This window comes from Ruditapes philippinarum, unplaced genomic scaffold (genome assembly GCF_026571515.1).
Source record: "Ruditapes philippinarum isolate M1 unplaced genomic scaffold, ASM2657151v2 ctg3754_1_1_1_1, whole genome shotgun sequence".
Lineage (NCBI taxonomy): Eukaryota > Metazoa > Mollusca > Bivalvia > Venerida > Veneridae > Ruditapes > Ruditapes philippinarum.
The window spans coordinates 83,686-111,230 of record NW_026852601.1 but is presented as its reverse complement, the minus strand read 5'-3'; the positions used below and the strand labels follow the sequence as shown (position 1 = coordinate 111,230).

Below are 27,545 nucleotides of genomic sequence, written 5' to 3'. Positions count from 1 at the left end.
ATTCAATTTAATATTTTGCTAATTTGTCTAGTTTAGTTTTTAACAAATACTAGATATGATTAATTTATGATTACAGTATAAAAAAATAGTTCCTGATGCAATTGAAAATTAAATGTTATGTTGAATATACAGTCAAAAGCAGATTTTTCCATGCATTTGCACAAGTTTAAATGCCATTACTTTAGAATATACATATATACATGCACATGTATATTTTATTCTTATTACAGAAATTAAAACAAAAGTCTGCACCTGTGTCCCAAGTACATCATTTAAGACATAGAGATAAACACTTTCATCTCCAATAGCATCTAGCAGATATGGTTCTTTTTCAATTTTGTCTGAGTAACCTCTGTTACTCAGCAAACTTCGTAATATGTGGTTTGACACAAAGTGTGGGTAACTGCTGTCTTCCAACTCAACACGACATGATACTGTACTGGAATTGAAAAATATATTATCTTATATACATGTACTGGCATGGATTTATAATTAGCATAATAATGCTGTAATATATTGAGAGGTGTATCAAGTAATAAAATGCCTGAATAGATGTATTGTTAGCAAGAAAGGGATAAAAGCAAGTTATTCAGACATGAATACATTATAAATTTTTGCATGATTTTTTGTAATCATCAGAGACTATTTTGGTGTACAAACTGAATTTTAAGCTCCAGATTCAAATGAAATTACCATGTTTACTCATTAACAACCCTTTAAAGAATATTCTTGACGTGTATACCAATGTTTATAAAATATTGCATTTCTTTTCTTTCACATAAGTACTCATTATACATTTCTTCACCTTATAATTTCAATGCTCTATGATATAATAAACTGTGAGACCATAGTGCAACAACATATAAACAACAATTTTATAGTAGGATTGTATAAATTTCAAATTTGTTTACTTACACAACTCATTACTTATAAACAAATAAAAATTTCATACTTAAATGCTTCTTGAAGAGCTGTAAGAAGTGCTTGATCTAGAATTTTTGTTTTGCCTATACCAGATGGTCCACTGAAGACCAAATGACGCCTCTTATTCTCATCTTTTTGCATAACCTTCAACTGTTCTCTAAATATGAATTCTTCCATTTGCCTACCTGAATAAAATGGTAAATGACATTAAATGACCTTTAGAAGAAACATCTTAAGCTTTTACAGTTTAAGCACTAGCCAATGACATGGTTGCAACAAAAATATAAGAAAACTTTTGTTTTACAATTGCGTGTATTAACCAATTAAAAAAACTTACATGAAATTAAATTATAAAAAAGAAAAATGTTTATTAACCCTTTTCCTATTGGCAGCACTTCATACAATTTAATTCATATATTAACACTTTGTGTTATCATTACCCATACAACCAGCTGGTGCAGGCTAGTATCAGTCAGCACAGCACATTCTTGCTGTTTGATCATCATCTGCACTAATTTCACCTTGAAATTGTGCCTTAAAATTATTAATGGATTCATCCAGATTCAAAGATATTTAGCAAGGTATAGATTACTTCTATATTTTTGTATATCTTAAAATTTGTGCTACAGACACTATAAAGAATTAAATTTGTTAAAATTTTACCTAGAATGGGATAATCTGTATGCATGACACTTTTTGCAACCATCTTTTCATCCTTTGAATAACCAATAAACTGTCTTATAACTCCAATATTCCGAAGGCCCTTCATTCTCTTTGTCATTAAAACTTCAAAAAATGATGGTGGTAATCTACATGTTTGGTATGTATCTGTGTCACAGGTTATTTTGTCTGGATAATGCATCATCAATCGTGCAGCCATGTTTACCTTACGTCCAATCACTGAATTTTGACCCAAAAAAATACAAAGAAAACACAAAAATAAAACACAAATCATTTTTTCATTTTCAAATAAATTGTTAACAAAGTAACAGCTAATTAAGCTGTCTATAAAAACAAAATTCTATTGTATACACTATTACGAATTTTCTAAGTAGTAAAGGAAATTAAAATAAATTATGATACAATGTATAAAACGTAATGTGTCTGTGACAAATATCAATTAGCATTTTTATTCATAAAATGTTATTCTACTAAGGCATGCATAGGATCTAGACAGAATTCCTTAGTTTATATATCTTGACAGCAAAGGCAATACAATTGAAACCATTTCTATATTTACTAACCAGAATATTCATGTCTTTGATTATGTCCAACTACTCCGCAAAATGTTGTTCCAGTGGTCACACCTATTGAAACTCTTCTGAAAATATAAAAAAAATATATAAAAGGCAAAGCAAAACAACTAGATAACTTATCTGACATCATATTTTTGTCAGTCTAACCTGAATTGTAAATCAGACTGAATAAAATTTGTCACACCAAATTTGTTCACTAGTTGTTCGAATCTTTGGGGTTTTTTTTAGACAAAACGTAGGTACTCAATTAAAAGTTAAAAGATTGTATACCCAATCATACCTATCATATTTTCAGGCAAGGCATGTTTTACAATAGGAAATATAGGTGAAATAAATGTAACAGTTATATCCTTTAACAATTCAGCAATATCTTAGATTTGTAAGAAAGTTTTGAATATTTGGTTGCATTTTCTTAAATTTGTGTGCAACATTTTTAACATAAAGTTATTAATAATCTTTGCAGGGCCTTTTCCAGCTATTTTGGGGAAAGGTCCCTGGCATAAATTGGATTTTTTTAGGCATATTGGGAAATTTGAGACAGTTTAAGAAGTTGAAAATCTACCTTACACATGAGTTTTTTTAGCATGTGTATGATCACATTTCTGTCACATCTTTCAAGACAGAAATCAAAACAGTTTCAAGTTTAAATAGTTTGATCTTTTTGGCTGCTATTGGGATTTTACTCTTTTTTTAATTGAAATTTTGAAGAAAAAAAGAAACCAATTTGGATTGCGAATTTGGCCTTTACTTTTGCCCCTGATGATAAGGTGAAAATACCCTGTTTTGTCCAAAATACATCTCACATCAAACAAAGTTTAACAAATAATGAAATAATAATGAAAATGGATTAAAAATGTGTCCACATGTGCACAAGATTTTGAACATAGAGGCTGGCCTTCAAAATGGTAACTAAATGTTTCAAACATGCAACTTACTCTACACCTTCTGTATTGTCAAGCTGGCATTTCATTCTTCCTGAGCAAGTAAGAGCATGGGCACAGTCATTTTCATGTTTGTACCCAGGTAATCCAAATATTACCAAAAATGTACAACCCTACATAAAAAAGAGTTTGTGCTTTAAAGAACCTATCTAAAATGAGTTCCAGAAAAGAAAACATAGCACTTCCATAATTATTTGACTAACTGGTTCATTCCAAAACTTTTAATATGTTTTAATCTATTTTTTAAGTTTTGCATTTGAACATAACCAGTACAAATATGTGAGTTTCAAATATGCATGAATATCATGGAATATATTTGTGCATGGATGGCTGTTCACTAAATAAAAGGCAAGTAAGGTACAGAATAATTTATTAAAGTGTTATTTTGCAAACACATAAAATTGTACATTACCTTGTCAAACAGGAAAACTTTGTTTAGTGCTCCTGTAAATAAATAATCATAATGTTCAAACTGAATTAAAATGATGAAAGAGATAGCAAACCTTCACTAACAGGAAAACATTAAATTTGCATGCATTTGCATAATATAAATACACTAGCACCTTTTTATGCTGAAATTAAACCTGCACAGCATTGCCACTAATATAGATCTAGGCCAGCTTGTGCATCCATGCAGTCTGACCAGGCTCTATACTGCTGGCTGAACAACTTGCAAATTTTTATTTTTATGTCCTAATAATTGACATTAAACAGGTTCCTATTGAAAGATAAACTAATCAATTCTGGAAATTCAGGGCAGAGGTAACAGGAGAAGATTTAATTAAATAGCATTAATATCAAAATTCAACAGCTATAATTTAAAAGGAAAAGATTAGAAAATTTTGAATATTTACATAATTTAAATTGAGTTGAATAATGCAAAAATATAGAGAATGCATTTGTTTATTGGTTCACAATATTTAAAAATATTATTTATACCATGCATGGCCTTTGTTTTCATGTACACCAGCTCAAATATCTTTTGCAGCAAGTGTTCATTTTGCTCAGTATCTTTTTGCACATTTTCATCTAGGACAAGGTTCATAAATAAGATGGACACTTGTCTCATCTCTGATAAATACTCCAACGGCTGATTATCATCAATCTGTAATAATGATAAAGTATGCTTTAACCTTTTCCCTTATATAAGCGTGTTTGGCCATTTTTCGCAATATGCTCATGAGGTAAAAGGTTAAACTATAAATAGCATTAATACTGTTGGAATTTTTTGAAAAAGTATTCACTAAAAATTAATTTACAAATTACTACAATTTTTTTTTCAATCTCCCCTTTGTCTTTGAAAATGCAAAACTCAAACTTATGTGTCACTGAACAATAAACTTCTAAACTTAAAATAAAGTTTTAAATTATTATGCAAATCAAGTGCTAACTTAAATAATATTATACATATTTTCTGAGGATGAAGAGCTATCCCTGGGAAACTTATTTTCTTTCAATACAATGTAGAAGATATACACGTACATTATAGTGGAAAAAAAGAATAAAAAAAGAAATTATAAAAATTTAAAGATGCATGGAAAGTATAATTTGTACCAAATTTCAATTTCAAAAATGTCCATGTTTTTTAAAATTATCAGTGGTCGTCATCAGAAAATTATTGTCAATGATGTTGTGTTCTGAAAACTGTCAATTTTTTTTAATTAAAATAAAACTTATACCTTTTTTAGAACTGGACTAAGAATGTATAACCTTAAAGCTATATCTAGCTTCATCTCTGTAACTGTGGTGACAAGCTTCTTTACTACAAAATCAAACACACTTGTATATGTATTATGTATTATTAGTCATGTGTAATTGTCATAGCTGCAATAAGCAAAAATTTGTAAAACAGTATAATATGAAGTTAAGTATTTTCCATTTAACGCTTTTTGAAATTATTTTTTATTTTTCTAAAAGCATGAATATAAGTCATGTAATTTTCAATTAGATTTCAATCTATTTTGAAATTTAAATGAGATTTTGCTGACTTCACTTTACATGGTAACATAACAATGTAGCGCTTACATGAATGTCTTAAGATAATATATAATACATTGTATTTTTATAAGCATTTAAGACTTACATTTCCCAAACTTTGATCCAACTTGCATTTTAGTTTGCACCAAAGATTTCATATCTTTCTGTGGTCTGAATGTGTCACTTTCTTCACTTTGATTATTTTCTTCCACTTCAGTCAGTTTTATGGAGGGTATAGGTTTCAGGGGCAATGAGGACATGTTAGATTCAATTGTAGGTAATTTCTCCAATCTCTCCATGTGAACTTTTCTTATAGTTTTTAAATCATCAACAGTAAGTTCATCAGATTGCCGTCTTTGTGTCATATCTTTGTGAAAGAAAAAGAACTAGATTTCATCATTTAGTGCAGTAATGGGTTAACTTCTTATATAATTTAATAGGAAATAACATGTAACTGCACTAAGATGGCGAATTGATTATTCAATATCTACATTTTTTAATTTTAGTATATTATTGAAATGTAGGTAATAGTACTTTTTATTGAATTTGAAAATATCTAAACAATCCATGTCCTAATAATTTTACTTGAGCATAAACAGAGAGTATGGTGCTGTTGATTTATGCCAGCATTTAAGTCAGGTGTTTGGAACTTCAATAAATTAAAAGTTAACATTAAACAATGGTATAAAAAAAGATCAATTTTACTCTTTAACTTTTTTACATCCTGTGTACATTTTGTATTCATATCACGCACATGTCCAGATTTCAATTCTGAACTGTCTGTTGTAAATGTGTGAGATCTTAAGGTAGTACACCCCTAATGCACTGTCTCCACTTTGAAGAGTATTCAAATAGGCTAAAATCACTGTAAAGTGTATTGAAACTGAGGGGGCGTGGGTTCAAGCCCCAGAAGGGGCAATTTTTTTTCTTTCTTTTTTTTCTTTTTAACATTTTTTATTAATCTCTCAGACCCCCTATGGAAGAAAAAAGTGTTTCATTTTAATTATATAATTATTGTAGGTATTTATTTACTAAATAATGCCAAATTTAATTGCAAGTATGATACCAGATATTTTCAAAGTTTAATAAAATAAAAACTAAACGGTAAAAGTATTTTAAATTTTGCAAGACCAACCAATATACATTAAAGAAAATTTAGGCAAACTTTGAAAATAGCCCCTCATTTTGGAAAATTTTAGGGATATTTTAAATAAGGCTTTTTACATAGGGAAATGGTCAAATTAGTGTTAAAAGTGGGTGGGGTAGGGTTACATTTTTATACATATTAAAAACATTTCGTTTAAAAACAATCATTTTGCTTGTTTAATTTGTTACCTATATGTCATTGTTTATTTCTTAACAATGAGCGAAAGGAAAACACTTTTCATAATGATGATATTATAGATTATTAAGAGTTTCCTCATTTCTGAAAAAATCCCTTCTAATGGCAAAGTTTTAGTTCATAAAAATGTCCATAACTCATAAACCACACGGTAAATTTTATTTAAATTTTGCATACAGGTGACATTTAAGGCATGTAACTGTCCTATGTTGTCAAATTTACAATTCCTTATAGTGCCCATTAGGGGTGTACTACCTTAAAATAAAAAAGCTAAAATTCAGCAAAAAAAAAGAAAGAAAAAAATAAGACAGTCTTGTCTGATTGCTAAGGCAAGCATTCTCCCATTGGTGGCATAAGCAACTCATTTTTTCTGCTAACAATATAACAATACCTTCAAATTGTTGATGCAGTTGTGGGGCTGGTAAACTATAGCTTCTAATTTGCTTTGCTTTAGCAACTCCTGTAACCTTCGTAAAAAAAATATAATAAAAAGTCCTAGTCAATAGCAGACAAAAAAGAAAACAGTTTGACTGAAAAGAAAAATCATTCATAAAACCTTAATAAATGCATTTTGTTTAATATAAAATATGAGTTCAAAAAGAATCCTTGAAAACAGATACAACAAAAAAAGGGAAAAAAGCAACAAGAACAAAAACCCACACATCTGATTTATAACATTTTGATAATTCATTGATACACATATCATTATATGTATTAAAAATCAAAGTTAAATTCATTAAGTCTTAAATTAAAGAAAAATAGTAAATGTTAAAAGCCAAAACTGTACTTACTCTCATATGCTTCAAATCCTCCATTGGCTCTAGCTGAAAGTTAGCTTGGTTACAATGTTCCCATGTATCAGGTGATATGACAATCATTCCAGACTGACAGAAATGTTCAGCTGTGTTTACTGCAGAAATAGCTGGCCCTAACTCAACATAGTGTCTATATTCACGATTGCCAAGAAATGTGATGGACATCTCACCAGCAGCAACACCTGGTAGAAAGGTAAGATTCTATCAGCTAATTTATTGGTAAGTGAAGATCTTATCAAAATTGTGTTTAATTTTTTTTATTCAGACTTTAATTTCGTAAGCAAAACTTCATAAGCTTTTATAAATCTTTTACACTATCAATTTATATAATTGGCTTGTCCTGCTTTAAGTCTTAATTGTTGATTGTAAGGTAACATCATTTCAAAATGCTTAAATAATAAAGTCTAATGAGATTGAATGAAAGTGCAGGATGGTGTATAGGCCATAGGCCTGTCATTATTTCTGCTGGGGCACCTGAGGTTTGAGACACACTTACCTATTTTGACAGTTAGTTTCACACCAATATCGGTGTCCCATTCTCCACACTTATCTTGTATTTCAAGACAACATCTTACTACTTTCTCTACTTCAGCTTCAAGCTCTTCAACTCTCCCAACTCTCCATATAGCAAGAATAGCATCACCTTTAAAGTATAAAGTCTTTTTTAATTTATTAAGACAGATGCAATCAAATTCAAAATTATATCTATTTCTTTTAGTAAAATGTTTGTTATGAAAATTTACATCACTTTCATCAAAATTCATCTTTCTCAAGCGTTTTGAGTAAATGTACAACGTTTTAGAAGATATTAAAAAGGAAATTATATTGTGTTGCATCTTCTTTCAGGTTTTACAATATTTTACAACTGAATACGTGTAACAAGTTACAACTACAATTTGTGATTTTTATACCAGAAATTAAGAATGAATATATGTGCAATGGTTGCACAATTAACAACTTATTATTCAGGATTTAGCAGACATTGAAAAGGAACATGTTGCACTCAGTAGAATTACTTGAGTAAATGTATGCAACACCTACTAGCCAGGATTTATCTAAAATACAAATGGAATATATGCTGCACCTTTTAGTCATAATTATGTAGAAATAGCAAAAGGAAATATATGTAGTGCCTACTAAAATTCAGTTTAAATTAAAAGACTTTTAAGGAAATCAAAATCTAGCAAAATTAATTATAAGTACATTGTATGTGCTAATTTAAAATTAAGCATTACCTGCAAACTTTAGAATGTCACCATCTGACCCTAATATGCCTTCCACAAGAACACTTAAATATTCATTCAATGTTCTTGTCAACTGATCCACACCTGACTGTCCCATTGTACTATATTTTTCACACAATGCAGTAAATCCTTCAAATAAAATAACTTATGTCATCAATTTCAAAACAAATGTAATCTTTAGTTTATTCTAATTAAACAGAATAAATTTTAGTTTCATTACATACAAGTTTCTTGCTCAAGGAAACAACAGCTTTCATCCTTTAGCAGGGGCTCTTTATAGGCTGCTTCCCTTAAAATGTTCTCTTCCCTTTTTCAGGCTTTTGCAAAAATACTGTGTTATTTTCTCCAGATTTAAAGTAGGACTAGGACCCCATCCCACACTTGTGAAAAAGCCCTGATTTACAATGTAGAATGGTAAATAAGTTTTTGTTCTTCCTGAACCAAAAATAACATTTAGCTGAAATTTGGAAAATACCTGAAATATCTGCAAACAGGGTGACAGCGTGATAAGTGACAGACCATGGCAGAGGGCGATTATGATCAGCAAATATTACAATACCAGGTACATGAGGCTTCATCTTCTTGAGCTTCGATGTCTCATCATTGTCACTGCTGCCTGTTGTAGACACAGATCCTGCTCCAGATACTGAGTTTAAAAATAAATAGTCAAATTGATTGACATTAATTTGTTTTATGTTCAGACAGTTGTAGTATCCTTTGACCTTTCATGTTAAGTAATAATATCAACAATCTGTTCATAAAAATTTGGAGTAATTACAAAAAAATCAGACAATGCAAATCATGTGTTAAGATGAAGGAGTTTTTTTAGACTTCTTTTCTTTTAGATTCTACTTGTCTTTTCTTTTACTTGTCTGGGATTCAAAAACTCCAAAAAATTCACCGATATCATTTTCATCAATTCATTCGGGTTTTGAAACAAAAAAAAACGATACACCTTTTAAAGATCTAAATTATCATTTCCCACTTTCATTACAATATATATCGAGCAAGATTTGCTATCAATTAGGGGAAATATTCATGTTACTTTCTGAGTTTCTCATTCACTTTTCCAATAGAAAACATTGATTTTGCATCCTTAAAATTATGGCATTATAAATATTTTGTAACCTTCATTGTCTTTACTGACTTACCCTGTATCGGTTGGAGACTTAACATGTTTTATACTCTAGCATATTTATGACATGTTGTTTTTTTTGTCTATTTTTTGGTTTGTGTTGACATCCATATTGATAAGTCAGACGAATTTATGACGTCATTTCGCGCGTGCGCAAACTCTAATAGAAAAATGGCTGAAGAGTTCGTGTTCGACCCAAGTAAGATTGAATTATAAAATTACTGATTGAGTACAAAATTGAATCGTTACGCATTATATCAAAAGGGATTCGGATTAAAGTTTGTATGAGAACGATAACAGAACTATGTGATTAAGTCATCCGTCGTGACACATTGTGAAATTATTAAAGTTTTATTCGTACCAGTTATTTTTCGAACCACAACAAATCAACGAAATACTTTTATTTATTTTTTATTTATACATTTTAGGAACATAGCACATGATACAAAATATAAAATCATACAGTTAAGAGATAACATATATAAATCATATAAATAAAATGAGATCATAAAATTGCATAAAAGAGCACACTTTTGTCATAAAAAATAAAATAAGAGGTACTCTTACACAAGTCACAATTTTTTATCTCTAGGTAAAGGGTCTGAATGATACATTGTTACTTATGGATTTTTACGAACATGTATCAAACTTGTGGTTGGATTCAGTAACACTTCTATGCTTTTTAGCAACTTTCAGATTATTGTTATTAACCTTTCCTCGTTTCCAAAAATAGTTATTTTTATATCAAATCATACACCCTTGTGGTGATTCCAGGTAAAGTCTAGATTCACCAGTGCCTCTATTCTACTTTTAAAATAAGTTGCTTGTATTTAATTGAAATACAAGATATACAGTAATATATTTCAATGGCTTAGATTCCACGAGATGGCTCAGAATTATCTATCTATCTATTATTATTAGAAAATGCCCCTGGTATATCAATTTAGTTTGAAAAACAGTTGAGAGGGACGAGTCAGTGGCCGTGTGTTTTATTTAAAGTCGTTGACTTCAAACTATTTGCCCTCACCGCTGTGGGTCTAGCTCATAATCCAGCTAGCTTACGGAACGTTGGTGGTTCTACTTAGGTTGATTTGTGCCTGAAAAAATATAGAAGGGCATCTGATGTCTCAATCCTCCACCAATAAAGCTGGAACATAATAAATGCCATATATATATTACTTTTACTGTGTCAATGTGATGTACAAACTAAATAAAAAAAAAGGAACAAACAGTCGAGAACACTTATAAGTTTGAAAAACAATAAAAATTAAATTAATTAAAAAATATTGTTTGCCCTAAATTCTCCCAGTTATACAGGCAACACCATTTTTGTTAACCTGCATGCCACAAAGTCTTGTCAAATGTTTTTATTTAAAATCAGTGGGTCTTGCAGTCAAAATATTGCGACTTAATATCACTTAAGAAGTTAAGTAGCAAACTAGCACTGCAAGAGTGAAAATGCTTCTAAAGTATCATGGCCATTCGTGGATATATCACATATATAAAGTAATAGAAACAAGATGATATTAGCCGTGTCACGACAAAACCAACATAATGGGTTTGCGACCAGCATGGATCCAGACCAGCCTGTGCATCTGCGCAGTCTGATCAGGATCCATGCTGTTCGCTATCAGTTTCTCTACTTGTAATAGAGTTGGTAAGCTAACAGCATGGATCCTGATCAGACTGCGCGGATGCGCAGGCTGGTCTGGATCCATGCTGGTCGCAAACCCATTATGTTGGTTTTGTCATGACACAGCTCATATATCTTTTTTAAGTCTATATAATGTATGGAGAAAAGCATGCAGTTGAAATTTATGTAAATACTTCTTCTGTTTATTCATATTAATCTGGCATGGATGATGGATGATGTTTCCATAACATGTCAATAAACTTTATGTACATGTAAAATTTTATAGACTAGTATTTTTTGGCTTGATACACAGCAAATTGCCAAAATACCCATTTAAGACATAATGAACAAAGAATACATGGTAACTCTAAACTGTAAACAGTACAAAGATAATTTTTAATTATAAATACTGACCTTTGAATTCAGGATGAGCTAGCTAGGTGCCGGCAGATATTATTGGGGACTTAAATTAATTGCATATCACTAGGTGAACAGTTAAAATTACTCTACATAATTATATATCACTTAAAATCATTTTGTACAACTTAGATAAATCTTCATAGATTGTTTAAAATGCACTCTCATAGAAGATATATGGCTTTATGAACTGATATTTTAAAGAAACTGATATTTTAAAGACAATTTTTTTATCCGCTTTTGTCTCAATTTGAATTATAATCTTCAGACGTAAATAAAATGGTAAATCAATGCTACAATGTAGATATGTTTATCGGTGCAAGCAGCAATCTCTGATACAGTCATGCCATTCTAATATATGAGAAACATTTAGGATAGTCATTAGAGTTTAAAAAAAAAACATATTTGGATGAACTTTTCATCAGTGATTTGTTAATAAGAACAGACTTTTTCATAAACATGAAACCAACTATGATTTAGAAACATTAATTTACAATTAAAATCAACATATTGATATTGAAATTTAGTTATGCTTGGTGCTATAGGCTGTTAAATATGAGAAAAGGGCAAATTTTGAATTTTTTTTTTTCAGATAAAAATTATGATGAGGCCACTATGGCACAGTTACGGGAGATGGAAAAAGAGGTAATATCATTTATAAATAAAGTTTAACTATAACGGATATTAAATAATTAATTATTAAAATACATTTTGTGTAATGCTCTTACTTGATTGATGGTAAATACTTAATTTGGAATGTAAATGTACATTGAGCAGTTAATCAAATTGGAATGCATTTGTTTTCAATAGATAAGAAAATTTCTGCTATGCATAATCTTCAAATGAACTGTTTTAAATAGCTAGGCAAATCAATTATAGAAATGGAGCTCCACTGTGATAAAAGAAAAAAACACCAAAAACATAAAATTTGAAAATCTTACAAAACAGAAAGATTAAAGTTAACAGAAAAATATGAAAAAGATAATGAATTTATTACGAATTTGTTAAAAATCAATATTAATAGGTATAATAATTTTAGCCAGATTTTAGTTAAAGGCATAAATAGTTGTTGATTTTTTGGTGATTTTGCACAGTAAAAGTGATGATATTGGAATAAGGCGTGAGCAAATTATATGAAATTTTGCACACAAAAATAGTATTAGCCTACATGTACATCAATTCATTCAATTGGTATAAAAGTTTTGAAAAATAATTTCCAGTCCTGACTTGGCAAAAAACCTATGTGCAGTCCTTTATGTAGGTTAAGTGTTACTACTGTTTACAGTTGAGTAATTCTTATATTGCAGATAGTGGACAATCAGAAATTGATCAGTGATAGAGTAAGTTTTGATGCACTTAGTGAAGAATATGCTAAGGAAGATGAAATCTACCGGACAAAAATACAGCAGGTACTTTAAAAATTTAAATGTTGTAACTTAATGCAGTTACATTTCATTTCATGAAATTATATTTTTTTAACATTATTCAGGGTTGTCATTAATATTTTTTGCAGAAGGTTTGTTTTGAACTTGAGGCGGTCATTTCTGTCTTTATCATGCATAACAAAGAGTGTTTTCTTAATTTTGAGGCGGCCCATAATGCATTTGAGACAGGCATTTTGGCCTCCTGCCGCCTCTTAATGACAACCCTGAATTATTAGATGTTTTTAAAACACCTAAATGAATTATGTAGCCTACAATACATTGTTAATATTCAAATTGTTCATAGCAAGTTAAGCTCAATGGAATAAATTCAACTTAATAATAACAGAAACTTACTACGAGTACTTCTTTTAACATCCATTAACCCTCGCTAGCAGATTAATATAAAATTAATCTAGAACCACTTAATCATGACTTATTGCTATGTTGTCATTTCTGTCAATACAAACAAGATCTTTTTTACAATAAACTTAAGTTAATAATCATTTATTGCTTTAAAGGTAGTCTCCCTAAAGACAGGTTGTTCTTACTACACTGTGAGGGATTCATGTCTGATTTTCATCAGCTTTTTCATCAGTTTTATGCTTTAATGTTTGCTTGCTGTTTTGTTGATAAACAAGATTCCCCATTTGTTGCATCAGGGCTTCCAATAAATTTGGAAGTCAGAAACTGCAAAATCTGTGATATTGGAAGTCATATTATATAAAATTAGATTTTGGAAGTCACAAGCCGAAATCAAGGAGTAAATGACTCCCAAACTTCCATTAAAGGAAGCCCTGTTGCATCATTACCTTTTCACATTCGTCACTCAATTTATATAATGGACTTGAAATCAGAATTGTCCTATATTCATTATTGTAGTTTTTGGATTGAAAAGAAAAAAAAAATGCCTTTTTTACATGTTGATATATAAATAAGTTAAGCTCTTAAATAAGACTTATTGAAAATTGGAAAAAAACAATTACTTAGCTCTTATTGAAAATAACAATTACTTCATGCAATTGATCTGTAAAGAAAATTGACAAGTTGATGGCATTTACAAGTTCTTGTATTTTATCAGGCTCTACTTATGTAACATGTCAGCTACATTATATTTCTTACTATCGTAGCTCAGACAAATGTAGAAACATTTATTTTTGTCAAGGCCTTGTAGACCAATGGCTCATAGCTTATTAGCCTTTCATAAGTTTCCTTCTATCTTTTAATACCACGAATCTTCTTAAGAGAATGATATTCACTCATATGGCCATTTCTGGTGTGGGGTGGTAACATAAAGTTGCATTTTGGGTCAGTCCAACTTTATTGAGACATTGTTTTGTTATTGCCTGTATTCTATATAAATCTGCATGCTTATACTGTAAAACAAATCTACCAATCAAATCACCTCTGTGATTATTCATAATAATCTTGGACTAAATATCATTTAAGGTAGTTCTGTTACATGGTTTCAGATGTAAATGTGAACATTAACTCAGGAATATTTAAATAAAGCTAGTCAATAATTCCCTCCATTTACTTACAATACTATTTGTTAACATGTTAAGTTTCTGAGCATAGCTTAGACCAAAATACCTTGTCCATTCTTTGTGTTCTTACTATTGTGTTCGGGGACCTTATTCGAAGTTTGACAGAAAAAGTGGAGAAGATGCAATTGAGTAAACATATCTACACACAAATCTACTTTTACAGAGAACTTATCCTTTTTAATAAAACAGTTGCCATAATTTTATGTACATGTGAAGGAAAAAAGTTTTCTTATATAAAATTAACAAACTGAATCCGTAAAAATGTTAAGTCATCATAAGAAACAAGATTTGAGCAAGCACCTTTAATAATAATGAACTTGTGTCCAGATTTTTAAGCTAATTACTATCACAGGTTTCATATCCTCTGTCACTGACCTTACAGTGTTAAAACTATTGACCATAGTATACTGAGGTAATAAAGGTTGTTATTGTAATGAATAACAATTATAATTCCGAGTGTTTTGTGTAAGTCTTATACATGTATATGACAAGTCTTTACTTTGCAATGATCACATTTACAATTTTTTTTCAAATATATTTTTGTATTATATCAAATGAAAAACTGCAGTTTAATCATTAATTTCTCACTTCTGTGTGTATAAAAGCTTTAAAGGGGTAAAAAAATTCATGTGAAAATACTAAATACTTAATACTTTTGATTAAGATTATGCAGGTAGGAACAGTGTGGTCTTTTTCCTTTAATCCAAATGATAAATTAACAATTGAATATAGTATCCTTGTTTAAATTAAAACCAACCAAAACAAAACATTAAATGATAAATGAAAATAGAATTGATTTTAAACATATTTCATATTTCTATTTTATTTTATGTTTTAGGACTTGAAAAATAGATATCAATGTGTGAGGAAAACAAGGGGTGATGGTAACTGTTTCTTTAGAGCATTTGGCTTTGCTTACCTTGAAAAACTTCTTAATGACAGGACAGATTTAGAAAGGTATGTTCTTTAACTCTAACCCTACTATCAGCAAATGATTCTACCAATGCAACCAGTGCTGTTTAGATAGGCCGGCACGTTTTTACCGTCTAATCATGGTCTGCTCTGTTCAGAAAATCATTTAAAAATTTTCCTAAAAAATTAAAAGTGATGAATGGTTTTGTCTAGTAGAAAGGTGGGCAAGTTCATTGAATTAAGAGTTAATGTACCTATTGTACTAAGTTAGGCCTTAAAAGTCAACTGAATTTATTCTAATTTGGTTAAATTTAAAAAAACAACAACAAAAAATACATTTAAAGAATATAGAACCCTTTTGTCAAGTACATGTATGTGTTTTATATAATTGTAATGTTCATGTAATTACAAGCCATGACTGTCCATCTTTGTGTTTAAATTTTATATCTTACTCAAATAATTTCCTTGATGAGGATGGCCTTAGCTTAATTTTTGTCTGAAGTTATGTAGCGATCAAACTTAAAGATCCTGTAATGCATTTTTTTATGGTTTTATATCATAAATATAATGCTCAAATGAAGATTTATCAATACTGTTGGTTCCAAAAAACATTATATGTAAAGATATTACCAAATTTACATTTTTATGTTAATAAAGGGAGGTAATAAGAAATTTATTTTCTATAAAGTTTAAGTCAAATTTTTCAATAAGAAATGAATGCATATATATGTTAATGATTACATATAATGTGGACAAATATTTGCAGTACATATTTTACATATTTTTCGATGTTTGAAAATTGTTTTAGAAGAATAATTATATACATATATAAAATTTCTCTTGTATGTGGTAACAACCTTAATTACAAGTCAACATACAGGATCTTAAAACGTTAATGATTATTTAAGTTTGGTTAATATCTGGCACATATATCTTGCAAGAATGTACTTTCTACTTTTTAGTGAAAGATAGTGAAACTGCAGCTGAATTTAACACTTACCATATTGAATTTATATAAAGAACTCTTGTCCTTTGAGTTTAGAAAGGTCTTTTGACAGCCTGTACCTATACTGATATTCAACTCATTTTCAAAACAGATTTAAAAAGAAGGGAAGCATAAAGCTTTAAAGAACTGTGGTCATTAAGAATAGCAAGTTAAATACTGAATTATCTCTTGTTGTTCATTCTTTATCCACTAACAGATTACTGTTTGATGTCTTTTTTTAAGACACATATTGAAATTGTTTCTGTCTGTCGTATTTACTGTGAGTTTCTTTTACAATTTTTTTATTCAGTTTCTAACTTCACTACATATGTAGTAAGGGGCGTCTGTGGCCGAGTGGTTAAGGTCGTTGACTTCAAACCACTTGCCCCTCACCGCTGTGGGTTCGAATCCCTACAGGGACTTTGGATTCTTTCATGTGAGGAAGCTATCCAGCTAGTTTACTGAACGTCGGTGGTTCTACTCAGGTGCCCGTTCGTGCCTGAAATAATGCACGGAAGGGCACCTGGGGTCTTCCTCCACTAGTAAAGCTGGAACGTCGCGATATGACCTATACTGTGTCTATGTGACGTAAAACCCAAAACAAACAAAAAATATATGTTGTATTTATATAATGGGAGAGCAATCCTACAGATTTGTTCTCTATTTTTCTTAAATCCTGACTTTACTCTGTTAAGCACATTGTTTTATTTACAGCTATTGTTTTCCTTTCAATAAAAAGGCGATTCATACTTAATTAAGTTTTTATGTGTTTTACAGTTTGTTTATAATGTTGTCACTGGTTTTAGGTTCAGAGATGTTGCAAAACAGAGTAAAGCTGAGCTGGTCTCACTAGGCTTCCCAGAGTTTACAATAGAAGACTTCCATGAAACTGTAAGATCTCTCTCTCTTTGCTTTGTCATCATTATGTCTTACATATACATGTTCTGCTTGTCTAATTGTACATAGCAAGTACATATTATATACACAGCAAATGTTTTTCATTTTCTGGGATTATCTACATGTACATTGTATGTCATTATGTTGAAGATAAAAATGCATATTGTTTGTATGTATTATATGGGTAATGAAATAATACTTATTACAAGAACAGCTGGAAAGTTGCCAAACGATATTTACTGTGTGAGTGTAATTTGCCATCTATAACCAAAATACAATAGAAACAAAGACATAGCATCTTTAAAAAGCAACTTAAAAACACACACATAGTTATTTTGAATTCCTGTATACCTGTGCACATTAAAGATACATTGTTAATATACATATAAAGAACACTGGGTAATATGTCTTTTTATTTCAGTTTATGGATGTTGTAACTAAAGTGGAAAACAGGTGTTCACTAGATGAATTATTAGAAACCTATAATGACCAAGGACTTTCAGATTATATTGTTGTTTATTTGAGGTAAGCAGTTGATTACTTTAAAGTGGCTGATGATATAAATTATGTAGAAATAGTTTTATTAATGGTGAATGATGTTGTACATTCTCATGTAATAGTCAAAGTTGTCTTATTAGCTCCACTATTCGATAAGAATAAGTAGAACTATTGCAGTCACCCGAGCGTCGGCGTCAGTGTCGGCGTCTGCATCGGCGTAACCACTTATGTTAAAGTTTTTGTAATAGTTCAAATATTTTCAAAGTCCATTGACATATGGCTTTGAAACTTTGCACACTTGTTCACCATCATGACCTCAACCTGTAGACAAGAGGAGGTAACTCTATCAAGCATTTTGACAGAATTATGCCCCTTTTTCGACTTAGAATTTATGTTAAAGTTTTTGTAATACCTTAAATATTTTCCAAGTCCATTGACATATGGCTTTGAAACTTTGCACACTTGTTCACCATCATGACCCCAACTTGTAGACAGGAGGAAGTAACTCTATCAAGCATTTTGACAGAAATATGCCCCTTTTTTGACTTAGATTTTATGTTAAAGTTTTTGTAATACCTCAAATATTTTCAAAGTCCATTGACATATGGCTTTGAAACATTGCACACTTGTTCACCATCATTACCCCAACCTGTAAACAGGAGGAGGTAACTGTATCAAGCATTTTTTTTTACTATCAAGCACTAAGAATAGTCGAGCGTTGCTGTCCTACCGACAGCTCTTGTATTATATAAATATTTATTTTCAAGAAATGACAAAAGATATATATATATTAGATATATATTGTTGGGGGTGGGGTCTATGTGAAAATGGTTATGGTCGCTGATATTGAATGATTTAACGTTCATTGCTGCTAGGCCAAATCCTGTATGTGACACAGGAGTATTTCAAGCAAGGAAGCTATCCAATTAGCTCTTTGATTTATTATGTTTCTACCCAGATACCTGCTTGTACCTTAAAGTTACATTTAATAAATTTCATAAAAAACTAAGTAGCGACATTTCATTAATAAATTGGGTTTTATATCGACTCCAGGTCTTATTTTGGTGTACAAACAACAAAAATGAGTTTTATTAGCATGAAAATAGGTAACCTCATTGTGGCGAAATGGGAAGTACAATTTCTGTTTGCATGAGAAACTCCGCCTTCGGATCATCCGTACATCAATATTAAATCAACAAACATGACTATAAGTGGCAGTCCTAATTTAACGGTATATTTCCGCATTGTAACGGATGTTTTCATACAAATTTAATCTTTTTACGAGATGATTATTTTAACTGAACCCCAGGTTTAGTGCATCGTGAAGCTTAAACGGTAAAACTGTGTTTGCACAAGAAAATATCACATTTGCTGTGTACCGGATAGCAACTATAAAACTGTGTCGTAGCGCATACACGAGCTCATTATAGTCTTCATTTGCATGTTAAAATTCGTATTCGAACTTTAGTGTTACCGTGGGGTTTCCCGTTTAAAATCCTAATTTATGAACAATATTTGATGAGGTTTACAACAACACTATTAAACAGGTTAATAAAACTGTAGAATGTTTGATTTTTAGGCCGACGGCAAAATATTTTTACATATTTATTTAATGTAACTTTAAATAATGTATAAAGTAGCCCCTGATGTTATCTTTCAGTGGTAAATCTTAAAAGTTGCCATGGCCTTGACCAAACCTTCTTCTTTCCATCCCCACCATCTGTCTTAAATTTGACCTGAGTTGCAAAGTGATTTTTCAAAACTTATGCTTTTGCACTGCTATTGTTTAAGAAATAACATCGGCCTGAGAGGTGTATATCGGCTATTTAACACCAGTTTGGAGTTTTAATGCGTAGGAATTTACAACAAAGGCTGTAGGCCTGAGTGGTTAATTTTTTCGCATCAAAACGACAAAACTGGTGTAAAACAGCCGATATACATGTTATTTCGATTCTAACACGATAAAATAAGGAAGATGTTATTTTTTCAAGTGGAAATAACTTCTGTTGCTTATTTTTGTATAACGCTGTTCGATTTTCGCACCCTACTGTTGCTAAGATAAAGAAATTATTGAACAAAAGATATAATAAGAAAAAACGTTATTTTATCAAGTTTTCAACAATAAAAACTTACTTCGTATTGTCTTAACATGCCCCATTTATCATTCCTGTATATATAAATTGTTTATGAATGAGTTGTTTACTTACGATGACGTCATTACGCTGCTTACGAATTGGCGCCGTTTTGTCAAAATATTTATTTACTGATATGGATCAAATATGTGGCGTTACTGTATTTAAGATATTGTTTCAATATTGTATGAAAAGAAAACATTATAAGAATTGAAAATATAAATAAAAAAGCTTTTTATTGTTGCTTTAAAAGGCTTTGTAAACTATATAATCATGAAAACATAACAGCCGCATATACAAGTAGTCCCTAACCAGTGTTTATTGGCAGTTTAACACCGGTTTTTTTCCTTCTTTGTCTATAGTGACAAAATAACGTGGAGTGTGAGAATAAAAAAGGAACGTAATGATGACCATCAATGGCAGTTGTAATATGTCTGAATGAAAGTATTTTTAAGAACAGATGTTTCTTTGTTTGAGTTCAATATTGTAAATATTGTTCATTTTCAGATTACTTGTCTCTGGCTACCTTCAAAAAGAGGCAGATTTCTTTGGTAGTTTTGTTGAAGGGGGGAGAACAATGAAAGAATTCTGTAACCAGGTAATGTGACAAAGTTGTAGGAGTTTTTAGCTCACCTGTCACAAAGTGACAGGGTGAGCTTTTGTGATCGCTTTTCGTCCGGCCTTCCATCCGGCGTCCGTAAACTTTTACTTTAAATGACATCCTCATAAACCACTTAGCCAATTTCATCCAATTTCATCCAAACTTCACAGGAATGTTCCTTTGGTGGTCACCTTTGAAAATTGTTCAAAGAATTTAATTCCATGCAGAACACTGGTTGCCATGGCAACCAAAAGAAAAAACTTTAAATATCTTCTTCTAAAAAACCCAAAGAGCTAGAGCTTAGATATTTGGCATGAAACATCTTCTAGTGAGTGTCTACCACGTTTGTTCAAATAAAAGGCCTGGGGTCAAAATTGGCCCCGCCCCAGGGGGTCATTGATTTTCCCTATATGCATATACAGTTAAAACTTAAAAAATCTTCTTTTAAAGAACCCAAAGAGCTAGAGCTAAGATATTTAGCATGAAACATGTTCCAATGGATGTCTACCAAGTTTGTTCAAATAAGAGCCCTGGGGTCAAAATTGGGCCCGCCCCGGGGTCATTTTTTTTCTTTATATGTGTATAGCAAAAACTTAAAAAATCTTCTTTGAAAAAAACCAAATAGCTAGAGTTTAGATACTAAGCATGAAACATCTTCTAGTGAGTGTCTACCAAGTTTGTTCAAATAAAAGCCCTGGGGTCAAAATTGGCCCCGCCCCGGAGGTCATTGATTTTCCTTATATGTGTATAACAAAAACTTAAAAAATCTTCTTTGAAAAAACACAAATAGCTAGAGTTTAGATATTAAGCACAAAGCAGCTTCTAGTGAGTGTCTACAAAGTTTGTTCAAATAAAAACCCTGGCGTCAAAATTGGCCCCGCCCCAGGGGACATTGATTTTCCTTATACAGTGAAAGTTGAGAAAACCGGACGGCTTTCGGACCGAGGGTTTTGTCCCATTTCTCAGCGGTCTGGTATTTTCAATGTCCCCTTCAGCTGTTCAGGATCATATAAACAGACTAATGACTTACAAAGGATGCTGAACGTATATTTGCATTTTCATGATTATAAGTAAGTGTATTGCTTAATAAAGAAATGATAAAAATGCTATGCAATATGTTTTAATTGTTTTTGTCCCATTATTGCATATAAATACAATAAAATTTTGGATTTAAACGAACAGCAGATACCTCATAACGATGAAGTCCGATTACACCCCCATATGTTTACATTTAGGTAATGGATAATGATTTAACGAACATACATATAGTTTACTTTGTTTGTTTATAATAATGCCCCAACTATACCATATTTGTCAGGTAAAGATTTTTAAAGTAGGTCTCAGCAAAGTTTCACTGTCTTTAAATAATTTAAATTTATCTCTTATAGACAGCTGTCGTCAACTGATTTTAACTTATCAATTCCTCGTGCATTTTAGCATTTATATAAAACGGTTACATCTATACCTTGAAATAAAATCAAACTGTGAAATGTGACATTATTAAAAAAACCAGACAATCATTGTTCCGTTACCGCTCAGTTAGCGTATTAGACTCAACCAATTGATAAGTACACAAGGTTATTCACACCTTCGTCGTCCGGTATTGTCAGGGTAATTGTCTATATAATTCACTTTGTAGTCCCCTATCAACCGTCCGATATTCGGTTTTTACAGATTCCGGTATTGTCAATGTTTAATACAATAGTTTAAAGAAGGGAAAATTTGGGACTGAATTATTTGTCCGGTATTGAGAGAGTTCCGATTTTCTCAGCGTCTGGTTTTCTCAAATTTCACTGTATGTGTATAGCAAAAACTTAAAAATCTTCTTTGAAAAAACCCAAATAGCTAGAGTTTAGATATTAAGGATGAAACATCTTCTAGTAAGTGTCTACAAAGTTTGTCCAAATAAAAGCCCTGGGGTCAAAATTGGCCCCACCCCGGGGGTCATTGATTTCCTTATATGTGTATAGCAAAAACTTAAAAATCTTCTTCGAAAAATCCGAATAGCTAGAGTTCAGATATTAAGCATGAAACATTTTCTAGTAAGTGTCTACAAAGATTGTTCAAATAAAAGCCCTGGGGTCCAAACTGGCCCTGCCCCAGGTGTGTCATTGTTTTTCACTATATGTGTAAAGAAAAAACTTGACCAGCTAGACCTTAGATGTTTAGCATGAAACATCTTCTTATGGGTGTCTACCAAGTTTGTTCAAATAAAAGCCCTGGGTTTAAACTGGCCCCGCTACGGGGGCCTATATACAGGTGAGCGACTTCAGGGCCATCATGTCCCTCTTGTTAATTATTAAATTTGCAAATAAGTAAATTAGTTACTCTGCAATTTTCATTTAGTAAGCAGTATTCTGAGCTTTTGTTTTATTGTGCAAAAATGGCTATAATTGGCGTATTTTAAATGTTTTGAAATAAAGTTCATCATTAAGTACTAGTTGAAAAAAACATTACAATAAAAAACAGTGGTATATATATCATACCACCTTTGAATTTGTTTGAAAGGATAATAGATATAACATTTCAGGGACATGTTGAATGCAATTTTATATGAAGTGATAACAAATAAGAAAATTTGTGTAATCACATGATATTTTAAATTCTGCTAAAGTATAACAGCAAATACAATGTGTTACATGCCATTTTATGATTTTTAATGTTAACAATATTAAACATGTGTAGTAAAAAATGAAATAATGGTTAAATGAAGCCTTGTTCTACTGGAACTGAAAATGACTAGTGTTTTGCCACCAGTATAAAGCCAGGCCAGCCTGCACTAACACTGCATTAAACAGGCACTATACTGTTAGTTGACCAGCTTCGAATTTTCATCTTAATATTCTTAAAATTGATAATGGACAATTCCAAAATCAGCATGTTAAGGTGATATTATGCAATGCTGAGTGAAAACAATAAATTTTGAGACATGTACAGATTTAATCATAATTCATTTACCAATATATGTATATCTTTTACATTTAGGAAGTTGAACCAATGGGTAAAGAATCGGACCACATTCACATCATAGCCCTGACATCAAGTCTGGGTGTTCCGGTTAGAGTGGAGTACATGGATAGAGCCGGCACAGACAAATGTAACAGTCATCACTTTCCTGAAGATTCTACACCATTGATAACACTGCTGTATCGACCTGGACATTATGATATATTGTATTCTTGATGTCTGTGATGATACCATTGTAGTTAATGTATGGGTTATTTATAGTGTTAAAGCAGTGTATGGGTGGTGATTCTTGTGTAGGTGCTGTAACTAATTTGTAATATCCTTATAAAGGAATAATGATTAAATTTTGTTTCTTTCTGGAATGGGTCCATATAATCAGAAATTGATAACTTATAAAATTTAGGTAAATTTGGTAAAAGAAAACAAGTTGTGGCAGTCAAACTTGTAATTTTAGTTACATTTTTGAAAGGAAATTAGCAATGTTTTATCAATTGGAAAGGATCCAGTTAACAAGAAAAATACATTTTATTTACAACAAAATATTGATTTTCAACTGACAAGAAAATATTGTTTTTCAACTTGATTGTACATGTTTATTGTTGTATGAAATTGTACATTAGTAAATGATGATAAACAGATGTTTATCAGTGAAATATAAATATTTATCACCCATGCCGCTTTCCGACTCTGTCAAAATGATATTGCAAGGCAGTGCATATGTTTTGACGTAACATCATTTACATTATGCAAACAACATAAATACGCCCTAATGTAAAGTGTTACACTAAAGGTGCTGCGGTAACAAAATGATTATTTTTCACTGTAAACATTTATTTTCTAGGTATGTGAATTTTAGAATGTTATATTTGTGTATATTCATCAAATAGTTTATTGAACTTGTTGAGTAAAATGAATTGCTGCATAATATTATTTTATGCATGAAGTTGTTCAATAAAGTCAGTATTGAATCTACACTCATTTAATATCCTCTCTATATATATATTTCATTTACTAAACAATATTTTTTTTCATTGGAAATCAAAACTAAGTCAGTGAGTTATATTTAGTATTCTAAATTGTGGTTATTGTTTGTTTAAGACTTTTTCAAAACAAAGATTAAAGGTACACACTTCGTTTTTGCACTAAGTGTTGATATGCCATTAGCAAGTGATGGAAAGAAAGTATAATATACACGCATATTGTATCCAACAACCAGTATGCCTGTAAAAAAGCTGATAAATGTTTTTGCTAAGTGATAGAAACGTCTAGAGTAAATATGTATGTTTAAATGTAACATTTAACAAATTATTTCATTGATTTGATGTTTTATAATACATCCACCAGTAACAAAGTTGCATAGGAAAATTTCTGACTTTCACCACAACTGATTGTAATTCTTTCCATTTTGATTCTTTCCACATTTTTAGCTCACCTGTCACAAAGTGACAGGGTGAGCTTTTGTGATCGCTTTTCGTCCGTCTGTCCGTAAACTTTTGCTTTAAATGACATCTCCTCATAAACCACTGAGCCAATTTCATCCAAACTTCACAGGAATGTTCCTTTGGTGGTCACCTTTAAAGATTGTTCAAAGAATTTAATTCCATGCAGAATTCTGGTTGCCATGGCAACCGAAAGTAAAATCTTTAAATATCTTCTTTTAAACAACCCTAAGAGCTAGAGCTTAGATATTTGACATGAAACATCTTCTAGTGAGTGTCTACCAAGTTTGTTTAAATAAAAGCCCTGGGGTCAAAATTGGCCCTGCCCCAGGGGGTCATTGATTTTCCCTATATGCATATAGTAAAAACTTAAAAAAATCTTCTTTTAAAGAACCCAAAGAGCTAGAGCTAAGATATTTGGCATGAAACATCTTCTAGTGAGTGTCTACCAAGTTTGTTCAAATAAAAGCCCTGGGGTCAAAATTGGCCCACGCCCCAGGAGGTCATAGATTTTCCCTATATGCATATACAGTCCGACCCCGGTTATTCGACAACCCTTTATTCGAATACCCGGCATTATTCGAAGTAGATCGGCGGTCCCGTTTTTATCTCTATATAAATCAATATAAATACGAGCGTATTATTCGAAATGCATTATTCGAATACCTCCTATTTTTCGAGGTAAAATTCCGGTCCCGATTATACAATTATGAAAGAATTTCACACCTATTATTCGAAGCCAGTCTAATTATTATTCGAAGCCAGACTAATTGGCGCAGATCCACTCGCTGACCGGTCGACATGTGAAAAATATCAACAGTCATGCGTGCATTTAGACAGTCATGATAATAACTCTTTGTGTGTTGTTTAATCAACTTTAATTACCGATAATGAAAAGCAATGCAACGTGTCCGATTTTGTTACTGTTATTGCTTGAAGATGACGGCAATTATTTTCATACATACCGTATATGTAAATTTGTCAAAACATCCAACACATTTTTTTCATATATTGTAACGCTACATGAGAGCCTTTTTTCTAAGTTTAGCTGTAAATACCGTAGTGACAAGGCTTTGCGCGAAGCGAAACGATACATCATGTAGAATAAAATGCAAGTATTTATGTCTTCAATGTCAATACAACAATTTTTACGCATCTTTTCTTTAATATTTATTTTCCTCAATTGATTACAGGAAGTAAGTGTGTTGTAAACGGTAGTTTTGCTATGATTGGTCAAAGTGGAGTAGTTTTCGTCTATCATAATATTCCAATTTCGATTATTCGAACCCATCGATAACTCGAAGTAAATATTCAGTCCCAGGCACTTCGAATAAACGGGGTTGGACTGTAGTAAAAACTTAAAAAATCTTCTTTTAAAGAACCCAAAGAGCTAGAGCTAAGATATTTGACATGAAACATCTTCTTGTGAGTGTCTACCAAGTTTGTTCAAATAAAAACCCTGGGGTCAAAATTGGCCCCGCCCCAGTGGGTCATTGATTTTCCCTATATGCATATAGTGAAAACTTAAAATATCTTCTTTTAAAGAACCCAAAGAGCTAGAGCTAAGATATTTAGCATGAAACATGTTCTAATGGGTGTCTACCAAATTTGTTCAAATAAAAGCCCTGGGGTCAAAATTGGCCCCGCCCCGGGGGTCATTGATTTTCCTTATGTATGGCAAAAACTGAAAAATCTTCTTTGAAAAAACCCATATAGCTAGAGTTTAGACATTAAGCATGAAACATCTTCTAATCAGTGTCTACAAAGTTTGTTCAAATAAAAGCCCCGGGGTCAAAATTTGGCCCTGCCCTGGGGGTCATTGATTTTCCTTTTTTGTGTATAGCAAATACTTAAAAATCTTCTTTGAAAAAACCCAAATAGCTAGAGTTTAGATATTAAGCATGAAACATCTTTTAGTAAATATCTACAAAATTTGTTCAAATAAAAGCCCGGAGGTCAAAACTGGCCCTGCCCCAAGGGTGTCATTGTTTTTAACTATATGTGTATAGTAAAAACTTAAAAAATGTTCTTTTAAAAAACCCAATGAGCTAGAACTTAGATGTTTAGCATGAAACATCTTCTTATGGGTGTCTACCAAGTCTGTTCAAATAAACAAATAAAAGCCCTTGGGTAAAAATTGGCCCGGGGGGGGGGGGCTATATACAGGTGAGCGACCTCAGGGCCATCATATGAGGAATCATGACCTTGACCTCAGAATTGTTTTTATTGTCGGTAAATGACCTAAATATTCATGCACTTGTTTAATCATGATCATGTATAAAATGTGAAGCTTAGATCTATTTACATTGTTTAAAATTGACTGTTTTATTAGAAAATTCAATATATTCAAAAAGTTGTAAGGTTTTTATGACATGCATGTAAATATTTCTGCCCCACAAAAATATACTATACTGTACTTTGCTTTGTTGATCAATATAACACTAATAAATACAGACATTTAA

The 27,545-nt window shown here is 31.3% G+C and overlaps 2 protein-coding genes across 3 annotated transcripts in view; one reads left to right on the top strand and one right to left on the bottom strand.

The window, feature by feature from the left end:
• Positions 1–9,790, bottom strand: part of LOC132718787 (adenylate cyclase type 10-like) — a 21,177-nt gene extending 11,387 nt beyond the window's left edge. For both annotated transcript variants that reach the window (XR_009624143.1, XM_060702519.1), the window contains exons 1-15: positions 9,651–9,790; positions 8,975–9,145; positions 8,491–8,628; positions 7,752–7,898; positions 7,232–7,437; positions 6,832–6,907; positions 5,205–5,465; positions 4,801–4,883; positions 4,061–4,226; positions 3,534–3,565; positions 3,116–3,234; positions 2,169–2,245; positions 1,588–1,824; positions 953–1,109; positions 253–439 (exon numbers count right to left, since the gene is read on the bottom strand). Coding sequence is in view for 1 of the 2 variants with exons in the window: in XM_060702519.1 (XP_060558502.1) it covers positions 253–439; positions 953–1,109; positions 1,588–1,824; positions 2,169–2,245; positions 3,116–3,234; positions 3,534–3,565; positions 4,061–4,226; positions 4,801–4,883; positions 5,205–5,465; positions 6,832–6,907; positions 7,232–7,437; positions 7,752–7,898; positions 8,491–8,628; positions 8,975–9,145; positions 9,651–9,675 (2,082 nt within the window). In the remaining variant the exon portion in view is untranslated. The remainder of the gene's footprint in view (positions 1–252; positions 440–952; positions 1,110–1,587; positions 1,825–2,168; positions 2,246–3,115; positions 3,235–3,533; positions 3,566–4,060; positions 4,227–4,800; positions 4,884–5,204; positions 5,466–6,831; positions 6,908–7,231; positions 7,438–7,751; positions 7,899–8,490; positions 8,629–8,974; positions 9,146–9,650) is intronic.
• Positions 9,747–27,545, top strand: LOC132718798 (ubiquitin thioesterase OTUB1-like). The gene is made up of 8 exons (XM_060702535.1): positions 9,747–9,833; positions 12,277–12,329; positions 12,992–13,093; positions 15,491–15,609; positions 17,356–17,440; positions 17,868–17,971; positions 20,584–20,674; positions 23,663–27,545. Exons 1-8 carry the CDS (start codon positions 9,767–9,769, stop codon positions 23,858–23,860), a joined length of 819 nt encoding a protein of 272 aa, XP_060558518.1. The 5' UTR covers positions 9,747–9,766; the 3' UTR covers positions 23,861–27,545.

Excerpts from the sequence above, each read along its gene's own strand:
- LOC132718798 (XM_060702535.1), top strand. The coding sequence starts at position 9,767 with ATGACGTCATTTCGCGCGTGCGCAAACTCTAATAGAAAAATGGCTGAA. Across the intron at positions 9,834-12,276 it reads AGAGTTCGTGTTCGACCCAA|ATAAAAATTATGATGAGGCC; the intron begins GTAAGATTGAAT and ends TTTTTTTTTCAG. Across the intron at positions 13,094-15,490 it reads ACCGGACAAAAATACAGCAG|GACTTGAAAAATAGATATCA; the intron begins GTACTTTAAAAA and ends TTTATGTTTTAG.